Here is a 21063-nt window from a genome sequence, read left to right as displayed (position 1 = left end):
ATATATATATGTATATATATATATATATATAAAATATATATTTTTATAAAACTATTTTTATATATTTTATAATATATATATATATATAATATTTATATATATATGTGTGTGTGTGTGTGTGTATGTATATATACACACACACACACATATATTTGAAGTCTAACACAGAGGTAAATGTTATTAAATATAAAACGGCAAAATCCATAGAGGTTTTATGTTTGGGAANAAAAAAAAAAAAAAAAGAAAAAGAAATATCTGATTCCTGCTCATTGCCATTCAAATTTAAGACAAATTAATATTCATCATTCCCAACTGCATGGTGGTTTTTATTGGGAGGCAGAAGGAGCAGATACATTGAGTAAACAAATTTACTTTCAAATCCACACAGATTTCAGTACCTACCTAGCCACTCGTTGAATTTTTTTACTTCACTAGGAAGTCCCAGCTCAGTGAAATCACCAGCATGTATTAACACATCTCCATATGGCATTTGGATGGGATCAGTTCTCGAGTGAGTATCAGAAATGCAGACAAATCGAGTATACCCTGGAGGTTTGGGAGCATCATGGGGCACCGGATCAACCCTGCAGGAAATGCATCATAACAAGGTTATAAAGTACATATGAACTTCCAGTGTCTAATTTGCAATTCTAATACTAATTTTTACCTTTACAAAAGATTACACAGTCTTATAGATCTGTCTGATGGAAGAGATTTATTAAAACAAAACTAACACTAACGGGAGGTACAAAAATCCTTGATGTTCACATCACAACATTCTCAGTATTTGTTGGATTAAATTAAAGAGATTAAGCGAGAGAAACTGAACTATGGCAGTAACTCTCAAACGAAAACTTACAAATAAATCAAAGGCATCAACAGATTCAAAGGAAGAGTGCTATCCTGTTTTATTGTTTAAATATGATTACATGGTACACAGAGAAAAGATTTATTTCAGATACATAAATACATTTTAAAATGCATTTTTTAATTATAACTTTTTTCAGCAAGTTATATAATTCCAGCAAATTTAATTAATACATTTTGGAGATATGTTTCAGTCTGCTAATGCAATGCAAGATAAGAATCATTCCGACAACAGCTGTAAATGTACGTTCAAGTCTGACTATTGTGGTAACTTTCTGGGCTTAATTATACTAAATGAAATCAGATGCTGTGAGGGGTGAGGCTGCATTGTTCAGAACCCAATCTCAGTATTCAGAACTGAGAAAAAGAAACAAGTTTGCTGAGACTTACAGCTTATAAGTTAGAAGAGTAAAGCAGAAAACACCTCTCTGCTATGTGAGGCATACTTATTTCCAACTCTTTCAGTCTTTTTACTCTCTAGCTATAGTTAGAATATATAGAAGCAAACGTATCCATATACAGCTATACCATTATCTGCTATTCCAGTAAGGGAATTCTGGTGGAATAAAATTATAAAGTCAGAGATGCAAGAATTATATTTGCATCACCAGAGAGGTATACAGAAATACTATGAATTATTTTACTTTTAAAACAGTCATCCTGAAAGGAAAAACAAAACTACTTTTCTTCACTATTGCCACATGTAATACATTCCTTACTGGTTGTGCTTCAGTTCAGGATCTTGGTATTATATAAAGGAACACAGAAAAAAAGTTAGAGATCTTTGTTATTAAGAACACCGCCCCTGAGTTTGTTGGGTAAATTACCCGAAGACATCTTATTACTTGAAAGATGTAAGATAAACATTTCTAATCACACAGTTTTTTCCTGAAGTGAAAGAAGAATTCTATTATATGTATGGATACTGAGGAACTTTTGACAACTTCACACAATAAATGGATATAATCTAAGTCTTCACGTCATACTAAATATAAACATTCTTAGCATTTTTTTGTAATTATAAAAATTGAGTATGAATAAATTACATTGCATCCATCTTTCTTACAGGTTTTAGGAAGAAGTGCAGTGGCTTTGTTTTGTTTTGAATCTAGCACACTAAGCTTCAGCTATTTGCGAGGTGGTTTTGCTGCTAATTTTTTTACAGCGATACTAGAGAAACCACGATGAGTACCCTTCAACTCTCTCCAAACTTCCTGTTTCTGAGCAGAAAATAATGACATGTGAGTAAGAAGAAAAGCCAGCCATGATCAGATTCTACCCAGTGAGCACCCAGCATAACATGCATGTCAGCGCACTTAGATTACATCTAAGTAAGCACGTAATAAAAACTGTAAAACTCAGTCGAAAAAGTGAAACATTTGGACCCTGAGACACAGAAGATGCAAACACTATGTGCACGGCTGAGGGAGTACGTATGCTGGGTGAAGGCCATAGAAAAGATTTAGATGGGGTGCACCGGTATGAGAGGTCACAACCTCAAACACTGCAGCTACATGATTGCAACAAGGTATTACAAATGCCTCTGTTTCCCAGGGATGAGAGCTGACACAGAGGAAGCTCTATGGACTGTGAGTGGAGGTACCATGGGTAGTAGCATAGGATGGAGAATGGTTGGACTACAGAGTGAGGGTTGTTTTAAGGTTCAGTTTGCATAAAGGATACTGCATTTAATTCACAGAGTTCCTCCTCAGGGGGTAGCATGTATTTCCCTTGTTGCTGCATCAGAATTAAATGGAAAAACAAGGGTCTTACCACAGCAAACCAAGTGTGCAATACATTTGCTGTTTCTTTGGATGAGGAGGGAGGGGGTGCGGACAGCATTTTCCTGTCTGCTGAGATATGCTTAACTTTCAGAGCCCATGCAGCGGGTCAAATAGTGTTCATGGAGAAAAGATATCAACACTAAAAACAAACAAACAAACAAAAAAAACCCCACAAATAAACAAGATGCACATTTTCATGCTGAAGTGGTATGCACACAGTGACGCCATATATAGGCAAAAACATACGTCAGATTTCACAAATGCATCTAAGTTTTATTAGAAATGATTTCTGAAGGCTGGATCCTCATATTTTTGGGTAACACGTTGCCACAGCCGCTGTCACACCAACACTCAATGCACTTGCAGCATGAGCAGAGAAAGAAAGATCTGATTTTTTTTTTTTGCAAAAATGCTATTTTTTTAATATAAAACAACATGTAAACTTGCTAAGAAACTGAAAAGCAAAGTTAAAACCTCAGGGGGGAAAAAAAACAAAACAAAAAAAGTGATAAGAATGAGTTTTTAGACCAGACTTTAGAGGAGGTTCCCAAAAAACAGAAGACAAGAACTTCTTAGGAGTGACTGATAAATCTGAGAACACTGTCAAAATCTGCCACTCCTCCTGCCAGTGGCAATCCAGTCATCTCACAAGCATGAGAACGATAGACTAAGATGGGGCTACAGGACTGTTGTCAGTACGCCAAAAAGTTTAGTAGAACTGCACTGAGGACCCAAGAAGAATTGGATTCAGTAGATGAGCAACAGAAATAACTGCAATTCAAGTACTTTACCACAAGATCAGATGTTAACGGGTCTATCTGAAGCGTGTTTATGATTGGCTGCAACCTACGTATTTTGGCCTATACACAGACGAGGCAAAGCCCTTTCCTCTCTGAAGTTAATGACAAAACTTCTACACGCTAAAGTTGAGATTTCACCAACCATTATGTGAATAAAGGTGCTTTTGTTACACACTGTATATACCTTCTCTTTCTTTGTCACTGCTCTATTCACTGGAAGCAAAAGCAATCCTGATGGTAATCAGAAACATTCTTTACAATTTCTGTACCAAGAAAAAAAGCAGGTCAGATTGTGGTATATGTTTCAATTTATTTAACCTGTTTTTCTGCATGCACAAGTTTCTTTAATCATTTGTAAGAGAGTGCTAAATTCTTCTAAGGAATAGTTTTCTAAGGATAGCTTATTTTCAACTATTTGCTTAAACATTGAACTTGTTGAAGATATAGTTGATTTTCTCAGCCCTCTGGTAACATGATTTGTTTGCCACTGGTTAGAAATTCAAGCTGCATATTGTTGAGTACCAAGCAGTTATTTGTTTAGTCTAGAAAAGAGGGGCTTGGGAGGAGACCTTTTTGCTCCCTGTAACAACCTGAACAGAGACTGTAACGATGTGGGGATTGGCCTATTCTCCTGCATATCTTGAAGCCATTCCATCTTGTCCTGTCACAAGTTGCACCATGGGAAGTTCAGGCTTGATATTAGAAAAAAAAATTTCTCAGAAAGGGTGGTCAGACACTGGAATAGGCTGCCCAGGGAGGCGGTGGAGTCACCGTCCTTGGAGGTGTTCAAGAAATGTTTAGATGTGGTTCTGAGGAACATGGTTTAGTGTGGAATACTGTGAGACAGTTGAACTGGATGATCTTGGAGGTCTTTACCAACCTTGGTGATTTTATGATTCTAATAAAAAACCTATTTTCAGTGCAGTAAAACACACTCAGCTATTAGATCCAGAGAACAAGTTCAGAGTGTCCAGGAACTGCCTGAATATACATGAAGAATGGCCAAGCTTCGACAAATAAAGTAACCTGCATTTAGCATTTTCATTTATAAAAGTACTTCTAAACCCACATTTGTTTGTTTGTACTTTTGCTAACATTTGCCAGCTCTATAAACAAAAGATGTTTACCACTGCTGACACTCAACTCATTCTACTGTTTGCATTTCAATAGTACCTAAAAACCCCAACACAGATTACAAGCTAACACACTGCCCTCAAAAAACAAATGTTTGCTCATCACCCTGCTCTATGTCAGTCTCCATACATACACATATATACATACATATATATATATATTTGTGTGTGTGTGTGTGTGTCTGTGTATATAATATATATATATAACAAAGTATCTATTTATGCCAAAAGATATACATAAGCATTCACTAAACAGACACACAACATTCAACCACTCATAACTGCTGACATTTTCAACTGCAGAAATCATGGTCTATGTCTGGAAATTATCAATTCATATTAAATATCAAAAATGTGAATGAGGGGATATTTTATTCAGACTTGGTAAAAGAAAAAGCTTTCCTTAAAATAATTAATTAAATAAATAAATAAATAAATAAATAGAAATTAACACCAGTCCTCTCATCTAAAGATAAGGCTGCTTTCCTCTTTAATAAACACAATAAAATGGAGCAGACATTTTTATTCCCTATAAAAGTATTTTACAGTAGATTTTTATACTTAATTTATTTGTAATAGCTTTACTGTTTTGCTCTTCCTTCTGGCTTTAAATTTTATGGCAGGTTTCATTTTGTAATTATAATTCTCCACTTTACGGTACAAGTAAATCATTTAGAGCAGTTAATTTTACTGATGCTGTCATTATATAAGAAGTCAGAAACAAACACATTATTTTAATTACTCTTTAGGCACTTGGCATCTTCAGTGCATCGATATGAAAGTAAGTTGTCGGATGGATGCCCACACCATTTTACTTATTGATGTCATTTTTTTCTTGTATGTGTCTGTAATATAACTAACCAAACAATATCTGTTGTACAAATATAAGCTTGGTACTTCAAAAGCTATTTACATCAATAGGGAAGTGCACAATGCAAACAAACAACTATTAAGATTGCAGAGAGTATCAGCCCTGTAGAATTTCTTGTTTTATTATCATGGCTAGATGTTTATTTATTTTTTTTATACTATTATGTATTAAAGTTATGCTAGTGGAGTGATCTTTCTATCAAAGTACTTATACTTCCCAAATGGACTGATTTTGTATCATTGTAGTAATTATTATTAGAAAGGCAGCAAAACAGTTTTTCTCGCGTTCTTTTTGACTGGTCCATCAAATACCACATTGACAAGGCAATAACAATTCAGAAGGCTGTGCTAGAGCAATAACAAAACTGTAATACTTACATTTGCACATGTGGGGGCTGAAAACGTCCCTGGTTAATGTTGTAGAACGTGAAAGCCTGTGTGGGGTTGGAGCTGTACTCATCCACTTCAATTATGAGTCTACTGTGCTGATGCCTTCTAGCTGCCATAATGTGCGACTGGGCGAAAGCCATGCTTGCACTGGGTAGCTCTGCTTTTTCAGGCAATCATATCTGCTATCTTCCTACATCGACGGGAAAAGACCATGACATCTTACCTAATCAGCACACCTCTCTTTGAAAAACCTAAAAGTAGATGGAAGAGACAGAGCATTACTGTTTGACAGTTAATCTGTTTTAAGATTTACTTTATTTATTATGAGACGAAAATCAAGGAGGAGGTAAGGAGGAAGAGGCAGAGCTCAAAGAATTCATTACAAACCTTTCCAATTCAGCAATCTGACGAACACACTTCAGTTGAGGGCGGGAAGTGGGAGGGGGAAGTAAGCTTGCAACAGAATATGGGAGACAACTTGCTCAAACATTTCAGACATTTAATACAGATCTAATACAGAATGGTGTGTCAAATATTGATGTCTCATCAACACATTTACTTTTTTTTCCTGATTGAATTGTTGAATGTTTATATCCCATTTCCCTCCAAGAAAGCCCCAAACCTGAAACTGAATACGCATCTGTGCGTGACTAAAGTGTGATTTAATTAAAAAGAATCAGTTTTACCAATTCTTAAGAAAGTCTATGCCATTTAACAATGGGATGCAATGCGAGTGTTTGTTCTTCAAATCCAAAGGAATAAAACAAACTCAGCTTTCCACACACATGATCCGGGCTCTGCAGCAACCAGAAGGACCTGATACATACAAGACAACTTCCCCACTTCAAACACATTCCCTTTTTAGCACTAGCTCCAAAATCTGGATTCAATGGGGGAATATATATATATATATATGTATATATATATATATATATAAAATATATATTTTTATAAAACTATTTTTATATATTTTATAATATATATATATATATAATATTTATATATAATATGTGTGTGTGTGTGTGTATATGTGTATATATACACATATAAATACACACACACACACATATATTTGAAGTCTAACACAGAGGTAAATGTTATTAAATATAAAACGGCAAAATCCATAGAGGTTTTATGTTTGGGAATAAATGTTCTCTGAAGGTTACATACGTCTATAACAACAGTACTGAAAATGAGTAGAGGAACTGCAAAGTGAAACCAAATGGAATGTAAAGAGTATCCCCTAGAAACAGCAGAATGTAATTTAAATGTGAATTTTACTTTTATTTCTCAGTTTTAATAAAAAATGGATTATAAGGAATACAGGTGGGTATTTTTGCAGTATAACGTTGTGTCATTTTTAAAAGTTGTCTGCCTTAAACATTTATTTTTATGTAAGCAAGGGCTTTTTTCCTCTAGCAAATATAAGTAATCTGCTTCAGAAGCTGTATTTCAAGAAAAGCTATGGTAGAATGCAGCAATTCATCTGATATGAGCAGTTTCTGGAAAGCAGAACTACAAGTTTTTTATGTGACCTTGCTGATATGAAATACTTCCATTCTGATGGGACCATTGCCAAGTGATGGATGAGGAAGGTCTTCACAGTCACTCAAAGTTTTAAAGTTTTTTATAGGTACCTAGGTCTAATCAGTTCTAGTGGGAGTCAAGTACCTAAGTATCTTCAAAAACCTGGGCTTCAGTCCTTCTATCTACTAGAGATATTAAGTGCTCCATGAAGAGGTGGTGTATATTTGTTTTGGGAAACCTGTCCTTAGAAAGCTGGAATGAGAGATTCAGTTCGTTTTTGTTACCTGCTGAATGGCTGCAAAATGATGACATGCCAATGTCGCTAACAACCCACAGAAAACCTGTCGGAGAATAAAAAAGCAGCTGCCCCCACCCCCCCCAACCCCCTAAAAAAAAAAATTAAAAAATGGGGTAAAGAAATAGTAGAATAACAACAGATAAAAATTTGGGTTTAAACACTCTCAGATGCTGCGTGCAGGCTACATGAACTAGCAGCAGCACAATGGAATGTGCCAGAGCAGGGGGAGGGAAGGGAGGCACGATTCTTCTAAGAATAATCAAGTACAAATTGCAGCGCTTAGGAAATAAGAAATTATGATGGCAGATGTGAAGAATCCTCCCTGAGGAGCTTCCTGTAATAAATGAAGCTTTTGTAAAGAAGTTTGAATGGGCACGGTCAGGCATTTTATAGGGGGTAAACTGTTCCTAGTGAACCTACTTGTGTTTGCGAGAAAACATTAGGACTGGAGACTTCTAGAAATATTCTCCAGTATGATTAATAATATATGACTCCACAGCTCTACATGAGGATTTCAAATTACCTTAAAAAACACTCTGTGTTTTATAATTCAAGGCTCATGCCCACCTTACACATAGCTGAACTGAAGCTGCAAAGGCATTAAGGCACTGCCTGGCAGGACCAAGAATCTCCCATTGGCCTTAGGAAACCCACAGTGCCCAAAGCAGACAAGACACATTTTTGTTACCCCCCTGTTTAGTCCTATCTTCTATGACTGCTCTTAAGTGATACGTCAAAGGAGAGGAGAAGCAGATGGACCCTGGCACCCCAATGTGCACTCTTAAGCTCTACTTTTTCTTCCCAAGTAAGGGGAAAATCTGTGCTTATCAACACAAACTAATTCAAAGTAATGTTTTTTCCCCCCTTTGTTTGCAAACAAAACTAAGCACAGCAAGTACACCACAGATGCATCATTTAGTGCTGAAAAGCTCCTTTAAGCAGGGAATCAATCGCTGCACATGGGAGAGCATGTGAATCACACCATTAGGCAAGCCTGCGAGGATGCTAGCCACAGACATTAAGCAAGAAGTTCACCACATGAATCTGTAGGAAATTGGAAGGCAACATGTCTCACTTAAAAGGAAAAAAAGAAAAGAAAAAGAGAGACATCACAGCATCGCTAAGCCTTCTGCCCAATGACAGTCATCCAGTGTCAACTCTGGACACGTAAAAAGCATCCAAGGCAAGAGGGGGTGGGAAGAAAAGAAAAAAAGAGACAAATACTGCAATAAAAATAAGATAGCTAGCAATTGGATGAATAGCTTATGCTAAACAAAAATCAAATACTGTAACACGCATAATCAGTAAGCATAATTCAATAGCTAGCTTCATTCAAGCTCATTTCAGAAACATACACAGATGTCTTTGAACCTTACCTTTCAGTCTAGGGCTGCTTTCCTGCATAAGTGTTTGGCTGACTACGAACATTCTTCGTGTTCGACAGAACAAGCTGTCTCTTTCTAGCTTGACTGATAACTAGACTGACACCCATTACTCCCCTCTTTCTGTTTCCATTTCCAATAGTCCCTACAATCGTAACTTTATCTTCTTTTAACACACTGAAATTTCTTTCTTGCCTAGACCAGAGTATAAAATATAGTGGGGAAATAATTATCTGCATCTCTAGTATGCAAGTTTTAAAATTTATATGCCCAGCATTACCAACACAGAGCACTAAGACTCAAATCCCCACAGCAACAACATGCTAACCATCCTCTTCCCCCAGACTTATGGAGCTGCGGGATGTCTGCCAGAGAAAAACAGGGAAATGTAAAAAGGACTGCAAGAACATGAATACTAAAATAAATATCACAAACCTGGCTGTTAGAATCACAGACTGAGAAAAAGCTATTAAACCAGCTAAGCCATTTCCTTACTGATGTCAGGAATGTTCTCCATACATTATCTTTCAGGTGCCTTTTTTAACATGTGCTCAAAGGTTCAAAGAGGCTTGATCCAAAGCCTGCTGTATACAATGGACACTGCTAGACCACCTTCAGCAGGCTTTGCATCAGGCCATAAACTATATGGGTCACCACCTATCCTAAGGAATTATTGGATCAGGTAGGTGCTCCCAGTCAAACATATATTTAAGTCATTTGCTGAATTCAGTTCTCAAAATTAAAAAAGAATATTAAATTTTTTTTACTTTCTCAGCCTGGAATTTCTAGTATAGCCAGCATCTTAATTTTAACATCAATTCTCCAGCCTTTCTATGCATCCCTTTCCTTCTTCTTCTCCCAACCCCTCCCCCCCCCCCCCCCCCCCCCCCCCCCCCCCACACACACACACTTCAGGCCAATATTTTATTTTAATCTCACTTCTCTCCCAGATTCTATTTCATTTTCTGTACAACCTTCAGCACACTCTTGCCCACTGTCTCTCATTAGATCTTATTCCATCACCTCCACTGCTATCATCTACTCTTTGTCTCAATCCTACAAGCAATACTGAGACTTCTTGTCAGCTATTCCAGAAATAAGATATAAGAATCTAGACTTAAGAACAACACAGCTCAAGTAGACGTCACTGAAACAATAATTAGAAATCAAGATAAAATACTGATGGTGTTGATGACATCGATGATAAGAACAAGCTACAAATAAGAAATAAAACTCTAGTTACAAAAAACCTGGAGATCAAAAGGCTTAACATGGCTGGAGCACATCACAGCAAGAAAGCTGAAGAGGTGAAACTGCCAGATATTGCATCAGCAACAGTGAGATACCATGAACAAAGAAGAGAAGCAGGTACTAGGTCAGTGGAAGCTACAGAAAACACGTTTTGTTCAGAGAGTATGACGAGCTGGGATTTGGGGAGTCAATGAAGAAATAAAATGCAGTAGTAAAAAAAGCCATCTTCATGCAGCTATAAAACATCAAAGCTGTATTTTTTCAGGGAAAGCCAGTGATACAACAGCACTAAAATACCTTAACAAAGCACATGAGAGCTTCTGATAGACCACAAAATCACATACACGCTTCTTGTGCAAATCAGAGAATCGTAGAATGGTCTGAGGTGAGAAGTACCTTAAAGACCATCTAGTCCAACTCCCTGTCATGGGGATACCTTCCAATAGAAACTGAATACTGGTAATCTTGGAATATTGGTAAGCAGAAAACCCCTCCTAGAGCTTCACCAAGAGTTCAGGTTGTTCCCTATACTGAGGGTAAGCTGTTCTTCATAGGCTGTCAGGTCATTCTCTACACAGAGAAGCAGGCTCTTTATTTAAAAGAAAAAAAAAATGGGGGGAAATTTAAAAAAAAGTGCCACATAACATTCAGCAGCAGTGGTACCAATTGTCAGAATAACACTATTAAAACCCCTAGTGTTTGGCTTTGTGATAACAAATTACTGTTATTTTTTGTTTTAAATCTCCCCCCCCCCAATACACACACAAACAGACTGTCCAGCAATAAGTGAACATAATGAAACCAGTAAAGTGATTACTATGAGAAATAGGCTGAAAACTATTCTTTTTCCTGTTGAAAATATCCATTTCGCACAGTCCATACTAATCGATGGCATTAGGCTGCTATTTCCAGTTCTGTCATCAGAAAATGAATGCTGAAACAATCCTAAAAAGGCATTATTCTGTGGGAAAGGATGAGCCAAGCAAATCACTCTGCAGATAAAAGCTTTTCCAAAGTAATAAACCCTCCTCTTCCTTCTCTTCATTTTGTGAAACTAAATGCAAGTCCTGGCAAACAAAAACCACCGAGTCTTCCCTTAAGAGACCAAGCAAATTCACTTGACAAATGAGGAATTTGAATGCTCTTAACACAATCATGGACTTTGAAGTGAAGGCAGCATCATCAGAGACATTTGTAGGTTCTAAGGTCACTCATGTCACTTCTACTGATGGGATTTATAAGGCCCTCTATATGAATACAATTTTTTGTACCAGTTGCATTTAAAAAGTAAGTGAAAGTGCAATGTATTGAAGTGAAACATGCACATACAAGCCTCCTTTCCCCATGGCAACTGCTTTACATACATGTAATTTGTAACTGTGAGTATTAAACTACATTTTAAGAATCAACAGATTCCTCAAGGATATCTGAAGTGTTGTTTTATCATCTGTAGTGTCATTTGTGGTGCCTCAACCCTTACCAGATTCCCAGAGTTCTATGTTAGAAACACAGGGAGCTGGAATTCCTGCTTGGAAAGCTAGCCCCACTAGGCTTACTGAAGCAGGACAGCATTTGAGAATGTTAGCTTTCCTAAATGTCAATTTAGCTCTGGTGCACTGTGCCAAGGCAGCATCCCTCAAGTCTCCAGACCTTGATCCACGGCACACACAGAGGCTTGGCAATAACACCGGGCCTGGCACAAGGCATTGGGCTGCCTCTGTGCCTCAGACCTGCTCAGTGCAGACCACAACTGAAGGGCAGCACCACATCAAAGTCCCATGTTCCAAGAAATCTCTGCTGTTAAGCAGCAAATAAACGTATACATTAGAGGGAGTTCTGTAGCGCAGGTTTATCACCACAGTAAAAGTGGAACAAGCATACCAGTCAATTCTGTGAGGGCCCAGAGGTGGCAATATACATTGCTTTGTCTGCTTCTCAGGGCACAACACGTAAGGATATCAACTGATGTTTGTGCTTGTTGTCTTAAGGTCAAGAATCTGAATAAAAACTTTAAAATGCCTCTCTACCATGGCTCACCTGTTAAGTAGAACACATATGTTCTGCTACTCTCTGTCATTTTCAGAAACTTTTTCTTATGTTCTACCTTTAATAGGTAGGCATCCTAAGCATCCTGCCTTCCAGTTTCAGCTCTCTTCAGAGTATGGGTAAAGAATCTAAATAATCTCTATAATTTATTAAGGAGACCCTTTGGGCCGTCTTAAAAACACATGTGAGATGGTTTTCTATACTAGCAAACCTGAATTTGCTAACTGTTATCAAATAATACTCAGTTCTGAATCTTCTCAACAGACGTCTGAGTTACTCCCAGATAAATAACAGCAGACATAATTCTCAATTACCTGGATGCCTCAAAATCCTACCAACTTCAATGAGAAGAAACACACGATCTATCAAAACTTATATTTCATCTGTCGAAGAATGCTTTATTGTCTGTTCATTTATTCCACCTATTTCTCAACTGTAGATCTACAAGTCATGGAGCAACCTGTTTTGTTATTTGAAAAGATCCACTGACTTATGTAAGACTTTTTATTTCTCTGTAATTATAATTACCTTACCGTGCATTAGGAAAAACTAAATCCCCCAAGTTATTTCTCACCATGCAAAAACACACTGTTACTCTTTTTTGCTGATTACAATGACCTGTCAAACACAGTATGACATCATTCGTCACTGAAATTAACTTTTACTCCAAATTATTTTTTTCCATTGCTCTCAAGCACAAGTATTATATATGTTTCTCTCATTACTTTATAAATAACAAACACTATTTGATAGTTTGTTGGTTTTTTTTAGCTTTAACTGTCACGCAAATATTTTATAGACATAGCAAGTAGGAAATGAGATAATTTGTCTTTTGGAATTGTGCCCTTACATTCACTTCTTTGGAATTTCCTCAAAAGAAATACTGCATCTACTTTATGTCAAAGTTCCGACCCGGCACACAGAAAAAGAGATGGATGGATTCAGAAAACACCAAAATTATCCATTTGCCTACAAAATGTAAATGTGTTGATTTAAAACAATTATCACTTTAAAACCTTCTTAGCTTATCCACTTTGTAATGATTTAAAATTACTTGTGCTAGTTTACTTACCTAAGTTCACAAAACCACAATGACTGAGTCTTCTATATATGAAAATCTTATTTGGGATTATCAGGACTATCATTTTCTGATACAAGTTCTCATCCATACAAATAACAGCTAATTTACTCAATTTAAATAAACAAATAAATAACAACCCACTAATAATACAGGTCTGTCTATTTCTTAAACTTTGACTTTACAATACACCAAATACATTTTAAACGCTGCAGTACTCTAAGATCTACAAACAGACTGAATATTTGCCAAGGCTAAATGCGTACTGTAACGTACGGTCTTCCCTGCATGTATAAAACATCACATTTGAATAAAATATTTGCATGGATACATTTTTTCTTAAGGAAAATAAAATCTTTTCCCTGAAAAATATAGTTTTGCTCGATGCTGCTCTATTTATCCAAAAATATCTGCTGATGCAGCTCATCTATTTAAGTAATTACTGCTAAGGAAGGAAATTTTAAATAAATACGCCTAAAAGCCACAAAACTCATTCTTCACTCTTAAAAAATTAGCTTTCATCCCTGGTAATGTTTCAAAATCTGCTATGCTACTGAAGATCCCAAGCTCATACAGAAAAAAAAATTATAAGTCCCAAAATGACAATAGTCATCTTAATGAAAAAATAGCTAAAATACAGGTTATGTGGAAAAATTACGAAAAATAGTCATCTCAGTAGGAGTAAACCAAGACTGCAGTGCTTTGATTCCACATTTCAGTCTGCAGTTCGGGCACATCATCTGACGAAGCTCTCGAATCTCTTAAAATATTTGCTTAGAAAATGAATATGCAAGTACTGAAACATCATATATTTAAGAAGACAAAGGTTGGTTTAAATCTGCAACTGAAGAACTTTGGCCTTTTCTGTTACCCTTTCGTGAGAACTGCCTAATGTTAATTTCTTAACCTTTATCTGGACAAGCATCACCAGGTCAAATCCAAGTTACCTGTGCCACAGAATTTATCCAAACTAATTTCCATGGAAATAGAATATAAAAGCACAGAATTTAGCCAATCAGGTCATCCTCACCTGAGGGCAGAATAAATCCATATGATTTAGCCTGTTTGCTCTGATATCAACATTTTATCAGAACATGACAAAGCCTAATACTAAATGCCTAGCAGCCAGTTAAGGTTACTCTAAAGCAAGCACTCAAAATCAGTGTCCTCCACCAGCAGGTTAGCTCATGGGTCAGCAGTGCACAGTGCTGGTACTGGGGTGGCTGAGGACAGAAGTAGCAGACAGCAAAACAAGCAGCAGCTCCCACATTCTGAGGGCACACAGAGGTAGAGTTGCTGTTCCACACAAAGGCATGTTGATGCTAGCAGGGCAGCTCACAGAGTCTTCCCTTTTAGTCCAGAAGCATTGTTCAGATTTGGATGAATCTCTGTTGCTACCATATGCCTCTGATTTCAGGAAGAAAATCTAATACTAAACAGACTTGAAAGATTGCTGATCTCTATGTCAATACACAAGAATAGGAAAATAAAAGTTGCCAGTCTAACACCTGCAGCTGAAGATGAATGAAATGCCAAAGTACAAGCATGCAAACGTGTAAATCAGAACATGCAACAGCTTACATGTAAATATACTTTCAGCAATACTACTTTAAGTATAATCTTATTAGAAGGAATCAAGAAATGTTTTTAACAGCTTTCTACATATTATATATGTTTTTATATAGACACAAAACTTGAGAGAGTCAGTGGGTTTTCCCTTATTATTTTTCCAGGTATCCATCCCAGAACTGGTAGGAATAAAGTAACACAGAAGTTGGACCGTTCACTCCTTGTACACATGAGGTCATGCCCACAGAGAGCCCACCTAGGAGGAAAACATCAAAGCAGTGGAATTAAACCATTATACATTTTTGGATTTTCTTTTTCTTTCTTTCCCTTACTTGATCAACCTGGTAAAGTCAGAATATTTTTGGTGTTGTCAGGTCTTCTATTTACTATTCAATTTTTTGGTATTTTGTTACCTACTGGCTGTAGCTGGATTTTTATCCATCCCACTCCCTCTCCAGCAGCCAAGGTACCTTGAACTTTTACCAAAACCAACTCACACTATGGATTCAGTATGTGCTCTGAGGGAAAAAATAAGATATATATCAGAATAGCAATACTGTGAAGATAAGCTTTGAGCAATATATTTTTGGTTTACCTCAAACCAGAAGGAAGGCTGTTACATAAACAAGACATAATTCCAGTATTATTATTTATTGTTACACGAGTGTCCACAGACCAACTGAAATCCAAGAATAAATTATGCAAGGCACTGTACAATCAAACAGCAGCAAAAAGCTTCCGCCCCGAAGAGCTTACAGTCTATCAAAACTCCAAGGATGTAGGACAAAAATAATACAGCAATGCAGGAAAAAAAAAAATGATCACGGCAATGACAGAACATTCCTTTCATTTACATTTGAAGAGAATGAAAAAATAAGCAGGATTAGCGTCACAAACATATATATATATATATATCATATATATATATATATATATGATAGAGCAGGTGAGAAGAGGAAAAAAGGAAGTAAGTGTTATGCAGGATGTTTGAGCCATAGGGAACACAAAGCAACTGAGAGCTGGCAAAGAGGGAGCCTGAGCAAAGTAACCAATTAGGAGAAGGCAAAGAAAAAAATAGTCAAACATATCAGTAACCATTGGTCTCCTTCATATGCTGTTTCTACAGCTGCTATGTCAGCTCCAATCTTTGGCTGAATGACAAGACCCTCACCTGCTGTAAGAGAAGCTGGACTACACGTGTGATAGATTAACTGAACCTGAAAGGTCAGGAGAATATACTGCATCACGACAGCTTGCAAAAAAAAAAAAAAGTCATGTATGTTTAATACAGTAATCTTATTAGCAGAAACATATAAACTAAAAAGACACAATCAGTAAGTGGCAAGTGCTTGCAACTGGAAGTATGTATTACAACTCAATATATATATGTGTGTGTGTGTGTATGTGTGTGTATATATATATATATAGGTAATCCTTTATATATATATATATATTTATTATTTATATAAAGGATGACCAATCCTTAAGACACAAGAATTTGGCTCTTCTGTCATACACAGTGCACTATATTTAAATGACATTATGAGCCCAATTTTACTCCCATGGTAAATACTGGTTATTTAAAGAGTAAAGCAGTCTGTATTTAGGTTAGTGTAATGAAGACCAAATCAGCTACAACTGCAAGTTACTACATATACAGCATGACAGTTATTTGTTAATCCTAATATAATTCCCACTGTCACATCAAATCACAGCAAAACTGTCACACTTGTTGATAGTTTCAACAATGAAAGCAAGCAGTGAGCAGTCACATTAGGATGAACTGCTTCACCCTCTGGAGGTGGTCACTGCAGAAGCAGGTGAATAGTCATTACACTAAAAGCTCCTTTTTGCAATGTACCTTACACTGGACTGTCATTCTATAACCTTACCCAAGCATTGCATTCATGTGTATTTTATTTATAATAACATTAGCCTCTAAGGATGACCTTCTAAGAGGAAGTCACACAATAACAGTCCAGTGACCTTAAAGGACCCCCTTACACTAACAGCCTTGCTTGTGTTTTGAAACAAACCTGAAAGATTCAGGATTGAAGCAGGAACGTGCATTTAAATATATTTATTAGAAATAACAATCGGAGACCGTATCACTTGTCTCATACACTTGTCTCACAGACCCAACTGACCCATGGACAATGTTCACAAAACCCAACCTGGTGTATATGCAAATCACAATTTCCAGCACTATGTTTGGTCTTCTTGGGAGATCTCAAAATGTACATTGTAACACTCCAATATAAACTAATGTAACAGTACCCTGTGGAAAGACTCTTCCCTCAGATTATTCTACATATCCTCTCTGAACCTGGCTGCTTGCAATTCTTTGAAATAAGGTTTAACAGGAATCAAATGAGCGTCAGGGAATTATTACTACATGTATTAAGCATTTGAGATGAAAACTGATTTCATATAAAAAAATACTGAAATCCTCGGATTTATACTCACATTTTTATTCACTGATAGTTTCTTCTCACAGACAGCATCTACATCAATTAAGTGGTCAGCTGGTTCTAAGGAACGTGAGCTTTCTCATAATTCAGTGGCATAACTCTAGCTGACTTAAAAAACAGAAACCTTTCCATATACCACTGCACGTTCTGCTACAATAGAGAAAAGCCCTCTCCTGTGTAACTCTTCAGGTGAGAGGGACAGCATCTGAGGCAGCAGATCTGATCATATTCCTTCCCTAAGAGAACATAACATGGACTTTTTTTTTTCTAATTCTTTACAATGAATTCGGTTAGATAAATATGATCATGAACAACACTGTAATCATTAAGTCAAGAAGCAGAAACACTGATGTCAGAATAGGCAATGTATTCCAAATCAGAACTCCGGTCCGCTTTACATTTCTGCTGACAGTTCCTGTAATGAGCAGACAGCATTAAAGAAAAACCATGACCTGTTTAAACAAAGATCAGAGCACCAGCTTTATCTGTGCATGCTTTGGTGTTGTTTGTTGTTTGGTACCACAAACTAATACCAAAGCACCCTATAATAACACTTTAACAGGTTTTCACACAGGGCACGAAGGGTTTGCTCTAGTCTAACAGGAACAATTGTTTATCTTTAACACAGACACTTTTCTCCATGTGAATCCATACAGGTATTCACAGCAGTTACAATGCTTTAAATTAGACTGAAGGAAGGCACAGAGAAGAGACAGACAATGGTGTGCAAGCAAGAAACGTTAAGATTCTTCTGTCTCAGATAGCCTGAGACAACAAAGGAAACGAGAGGAGCAAAGCTAGAATTGTGTGAACATGCCACTTAAATTCTGTGGCTAATGATTACAGTCAATCAATTCATCTATGTAACACACACGGGATAGCCCTCACATTTAATATTTAAAAAAAAAAATCATATGCAAAATAAAAAATACATACCTACGCTGCCTGCAAATTTACAGCACAGCACAGCTTAACACGCTCAGGTCCAGCACATGTTACAGTCCTGTAATGACTACTTAACAGTCTTCTCAAAAGATGCACTCATCTTGGAAGCCAAATCCCAGCCATACCCATTTTCAATGTAGTCCTGCATTTTAAATATCTACTGATACTCTCTTGAGAAACTGAGCTCACTTCACCAGAAGCTTATCACAAAGTTTAATAACCTTGCCCAGTTATCATTTTATCCAGAATAACTAAAGCTCCTTTGCTCCGTAGCCTGAATTACTTACTAAATTCATTAGGCATTAACTGAAGTTGAAGTGGTTATCAATACTGGACATTACCAGCAGATCTTCCAATTAAGGCATTATCAAGGTATGTATGGTGTAGGCAGAAACCTTCAACTACTGATCATTTGCCAAAGAGAAAGGAAGGTCTGAAACCTGCCCTCATTCTGCACACTTCCCATCCCTATCTCCTGTGTTGGCCACGCACAAATATACGCATTTCAGAATGTATTTCACGCTGTCAATCCCAACGTGCAAACCATAGAAACGCAAACATAAAGAAAACAGTGAAGTATATGAAAAGCAACGAACCCCCCCCTCCCTAACCCTCTTCAATCGTCTATTTTTTCCCCCCGCTCCGCTGCTCGGAGCGTGCTGGGTACCAAGCAGCAGCGCGATGCACGACACGAAGATCAGCACGAATTCTGAGCAACTTACTGAACACACTCCTCCCGGAACAAAACTTTGGAGGTCACCAGATCCTCTCCTACCACCCACCAAAGTTCTCCCGCTCTCACCTCCCCTTTCCCGGCCGAACCGCCGCACCCGCTACTCCCGAGCTCCCTCTGGGCGGTCCGTGCCCTCGCACCTGCCCGGGGCCGACGGAGCCGCCCTCCTTCCGACCCGCGGCTCGCAGCCTCCACGGGAACTCGCTAACAAAGTAACTTCCCGGCGGGAGCGCGGCCTCTTCCCCCTCAGCCCCGCGGCCGGAGAGAGGAGGCGGCGGGCGGGAGGGCGGGCTGGTAGCGCTCCGCTCAGCGGCTGACAGCCCGGATTTACCTTCGCGCAGCCCTTCCTCCGGCCCGAAGGAAGGCGAGCGGCGGCAGAGCGGCATGGAGGCAGGGCGCGGGGAGCTGCGAGGCGCTTCCCTCCGCCTCTTGGCAGCCCCTGCTCTTCGGGAAAGCCCTTCCCCCTGCCGGACTGCCTCACTCTCTCCGGCTTTGGGGCATACGCGTATATATTTTAAAGAGCGCGGAGAAGCCGCGGGGAGGCTCGGCTGGGAGAGGCGAAGCCCTGACGCGCTTGGGGGTGGGCAGGCGGGGGGGATCCAGATCCTGGCACGGCCGCGCACGCACACCCATCCCCCCTTCTCCGCGGTCCCCAGACGAGGAAGGCAGCGCCGAGGCTCGAACCCCACCGCCTCCAACCGACCCCGCCGCGGGGAGCGGACCCTAGGCCGTGCCCCCGCCCCGAGCCGCGGGCAGACCCCGCCCGAGGCGGCCGCCCGGATCCCTCCCCGCTCCCACCCCGCGGAGCAGGGGCGCTCCCCAGAGCACTTACCCTGCCCGCCAGGACTCCTCTGAAACCGCAGGATTTTGTGCGAGTGCCCGTCTCGTTCTCCGGGAGCCCAGCCTCCCCTCCCCCTCAGCCTCCCCTCCCCGCCTCTCCCACCTCCTTTGGGGGGCCAGGAATCCCCCACTGCCGGCCCTCCCCTCCTCTCCGCCCGCCCGGGGAGCCCCGCGCCGCCGGAGAACCGAGCGGCCGCGGCCCGGCCCGTGACCGGAGCAGCCCGGCCGGGCACGGGGCCCGCGGTGCTCCATGGCCCCTGGCCCCTGGCCGGGACGAGCTGCCAGCCCGTCCCCGCGCCTCTATGCCCTCCGCCCAAGGGGCTCGCCGGAGCCCGCCCGCCCCGGGGCAGCCCCTGGGGCGCGAGGGGCTAGGCGGGAGCTCCGTGGCGGCCGCCCCCGCGTCCCCTCATTGCGCAGGGGGAAGTTGGTCGGGGTGTCCGCTGTAGCCAGGCCGCGCCGCGCCGCCCGTGAGGCGGAGGGAGGGCGGCAGCGGGTGTCCGCGGCTGCTGTCCGTGGCCCGCAGCCCTCCTCACGGCGGCCCGGGTTTGCCCCCCCGCCTTGGGGTCGGGGGAGCCGCTCCCCGTCACGGCCGAGGGCGGTGGGCTGGGAGGTGCTGGTGGAGTACTGGAAACTTGGGGGTGTGAGGGGAAGGCCCTTTTTCTGCCTGTACCCGGTGTTGCTCTCAGAGGCACCGAGCTTGCGCGGCTTCTGTGAGCTTCAAAATCAGGCCATGATCATCGAATCATAAATATATAATATTGCACTCCTATGATATTATGAGTAGAGTGTAGGAGAGTTAAACACATACATCGAGGAGAGGCAAATTACATGTAAAGGGCTTTGCTGCACAGTCGTCAAGTGATTCTGAAATGAAATATTTTAAAATCCCTCCAAGGATAAATGTAGTTCCTGCACGCCTGCTCCTGTCTCTCCTAGCAGGCAAGGAAGTGTGCTGGATGGCCAGCTACAATTAGTGAGCTACATCTGCTTTTAGCACACACGGGGACTTTATCACTTGATAGAACAGTCCTTGAAAATAAAAAATGGTGTGCTGGAAAACATCCATTCCTTAAAAAAGA

General features: G+C 39.7%; 1 protein-coding gene and 1 long non-coding RNA gene across 6 annotated transcripts; one reads left to right on the top strand and one right to left on the bottom strand.

The window, feature by feature from the left end:
• The first annotated feature begins 143 nt into the window (after positions 1-143).
• On the top strand, positions 144-8948 carry LOC116653797. The gene is made up of 2 exons (XR_004308256.1): positions 144-209; positions 6974-8948. It is a non-coding gene; the product is annotated as an uncharacterized LOC116653797 (long non-coding RNA).
• LOC107317362 (metallophosphoesterase domain-containing protein 1-like) lies at positions 377-20103 on the bottom strand. 5 transcript variants are annotated; one of them, XR_001556842.2, is made up of 4 exons: positions 19977-20057; positions 16167-16247; positions 5833-6095; positions 379-584 (listed from the first exon to the last, which is right to left on the bottom strand). XR_001556842.2 is itself a non-coding variant. In XM_015869948.1 (2 exons), exons 1-2 carry the CDS (start codon positions 5982-5984, stop codon positions 392-394), a joined length of 345 nt encoding a protein of 114 aa, XP_015725434.1. In that variant the 5' UTR covers positions 5985-6095; the 3' UTR covers positions 377-391. The 5 variants fall into 5 exon arrangements, 1 of the variants encoding a protein (XP_015725434.1); XR_001556841.2 differs by lacking the exon at positions 19977-20057 and adding an exon at positions 17462-18364; XR_001556835.2 differs by lacking the exon at positions 16167-16247 and having other exon boundaries at positions 380-584; positions 19977-20103.
• Between the last annotated feature and the right edge of the window lie 960 nt (positions 20104-21063).

Source organism: Coturnix japonica, chromosome 1, assembly GCF_001577835.2.
Source record: "Coturnix japonica isolate 7356 chromosome 1, Coturnix japonica 2.1, whole genome shotgun sequence".
Classification (NCBI taxonomy): Eukaryota; Metazoa; Chordata; class Aves; order Galliformes; family Phasianidae; genus Coturnix; species Coturnix japonica.
This window is presented reverse-complemented; position numbering and strand designations above follow the sequence as displayed.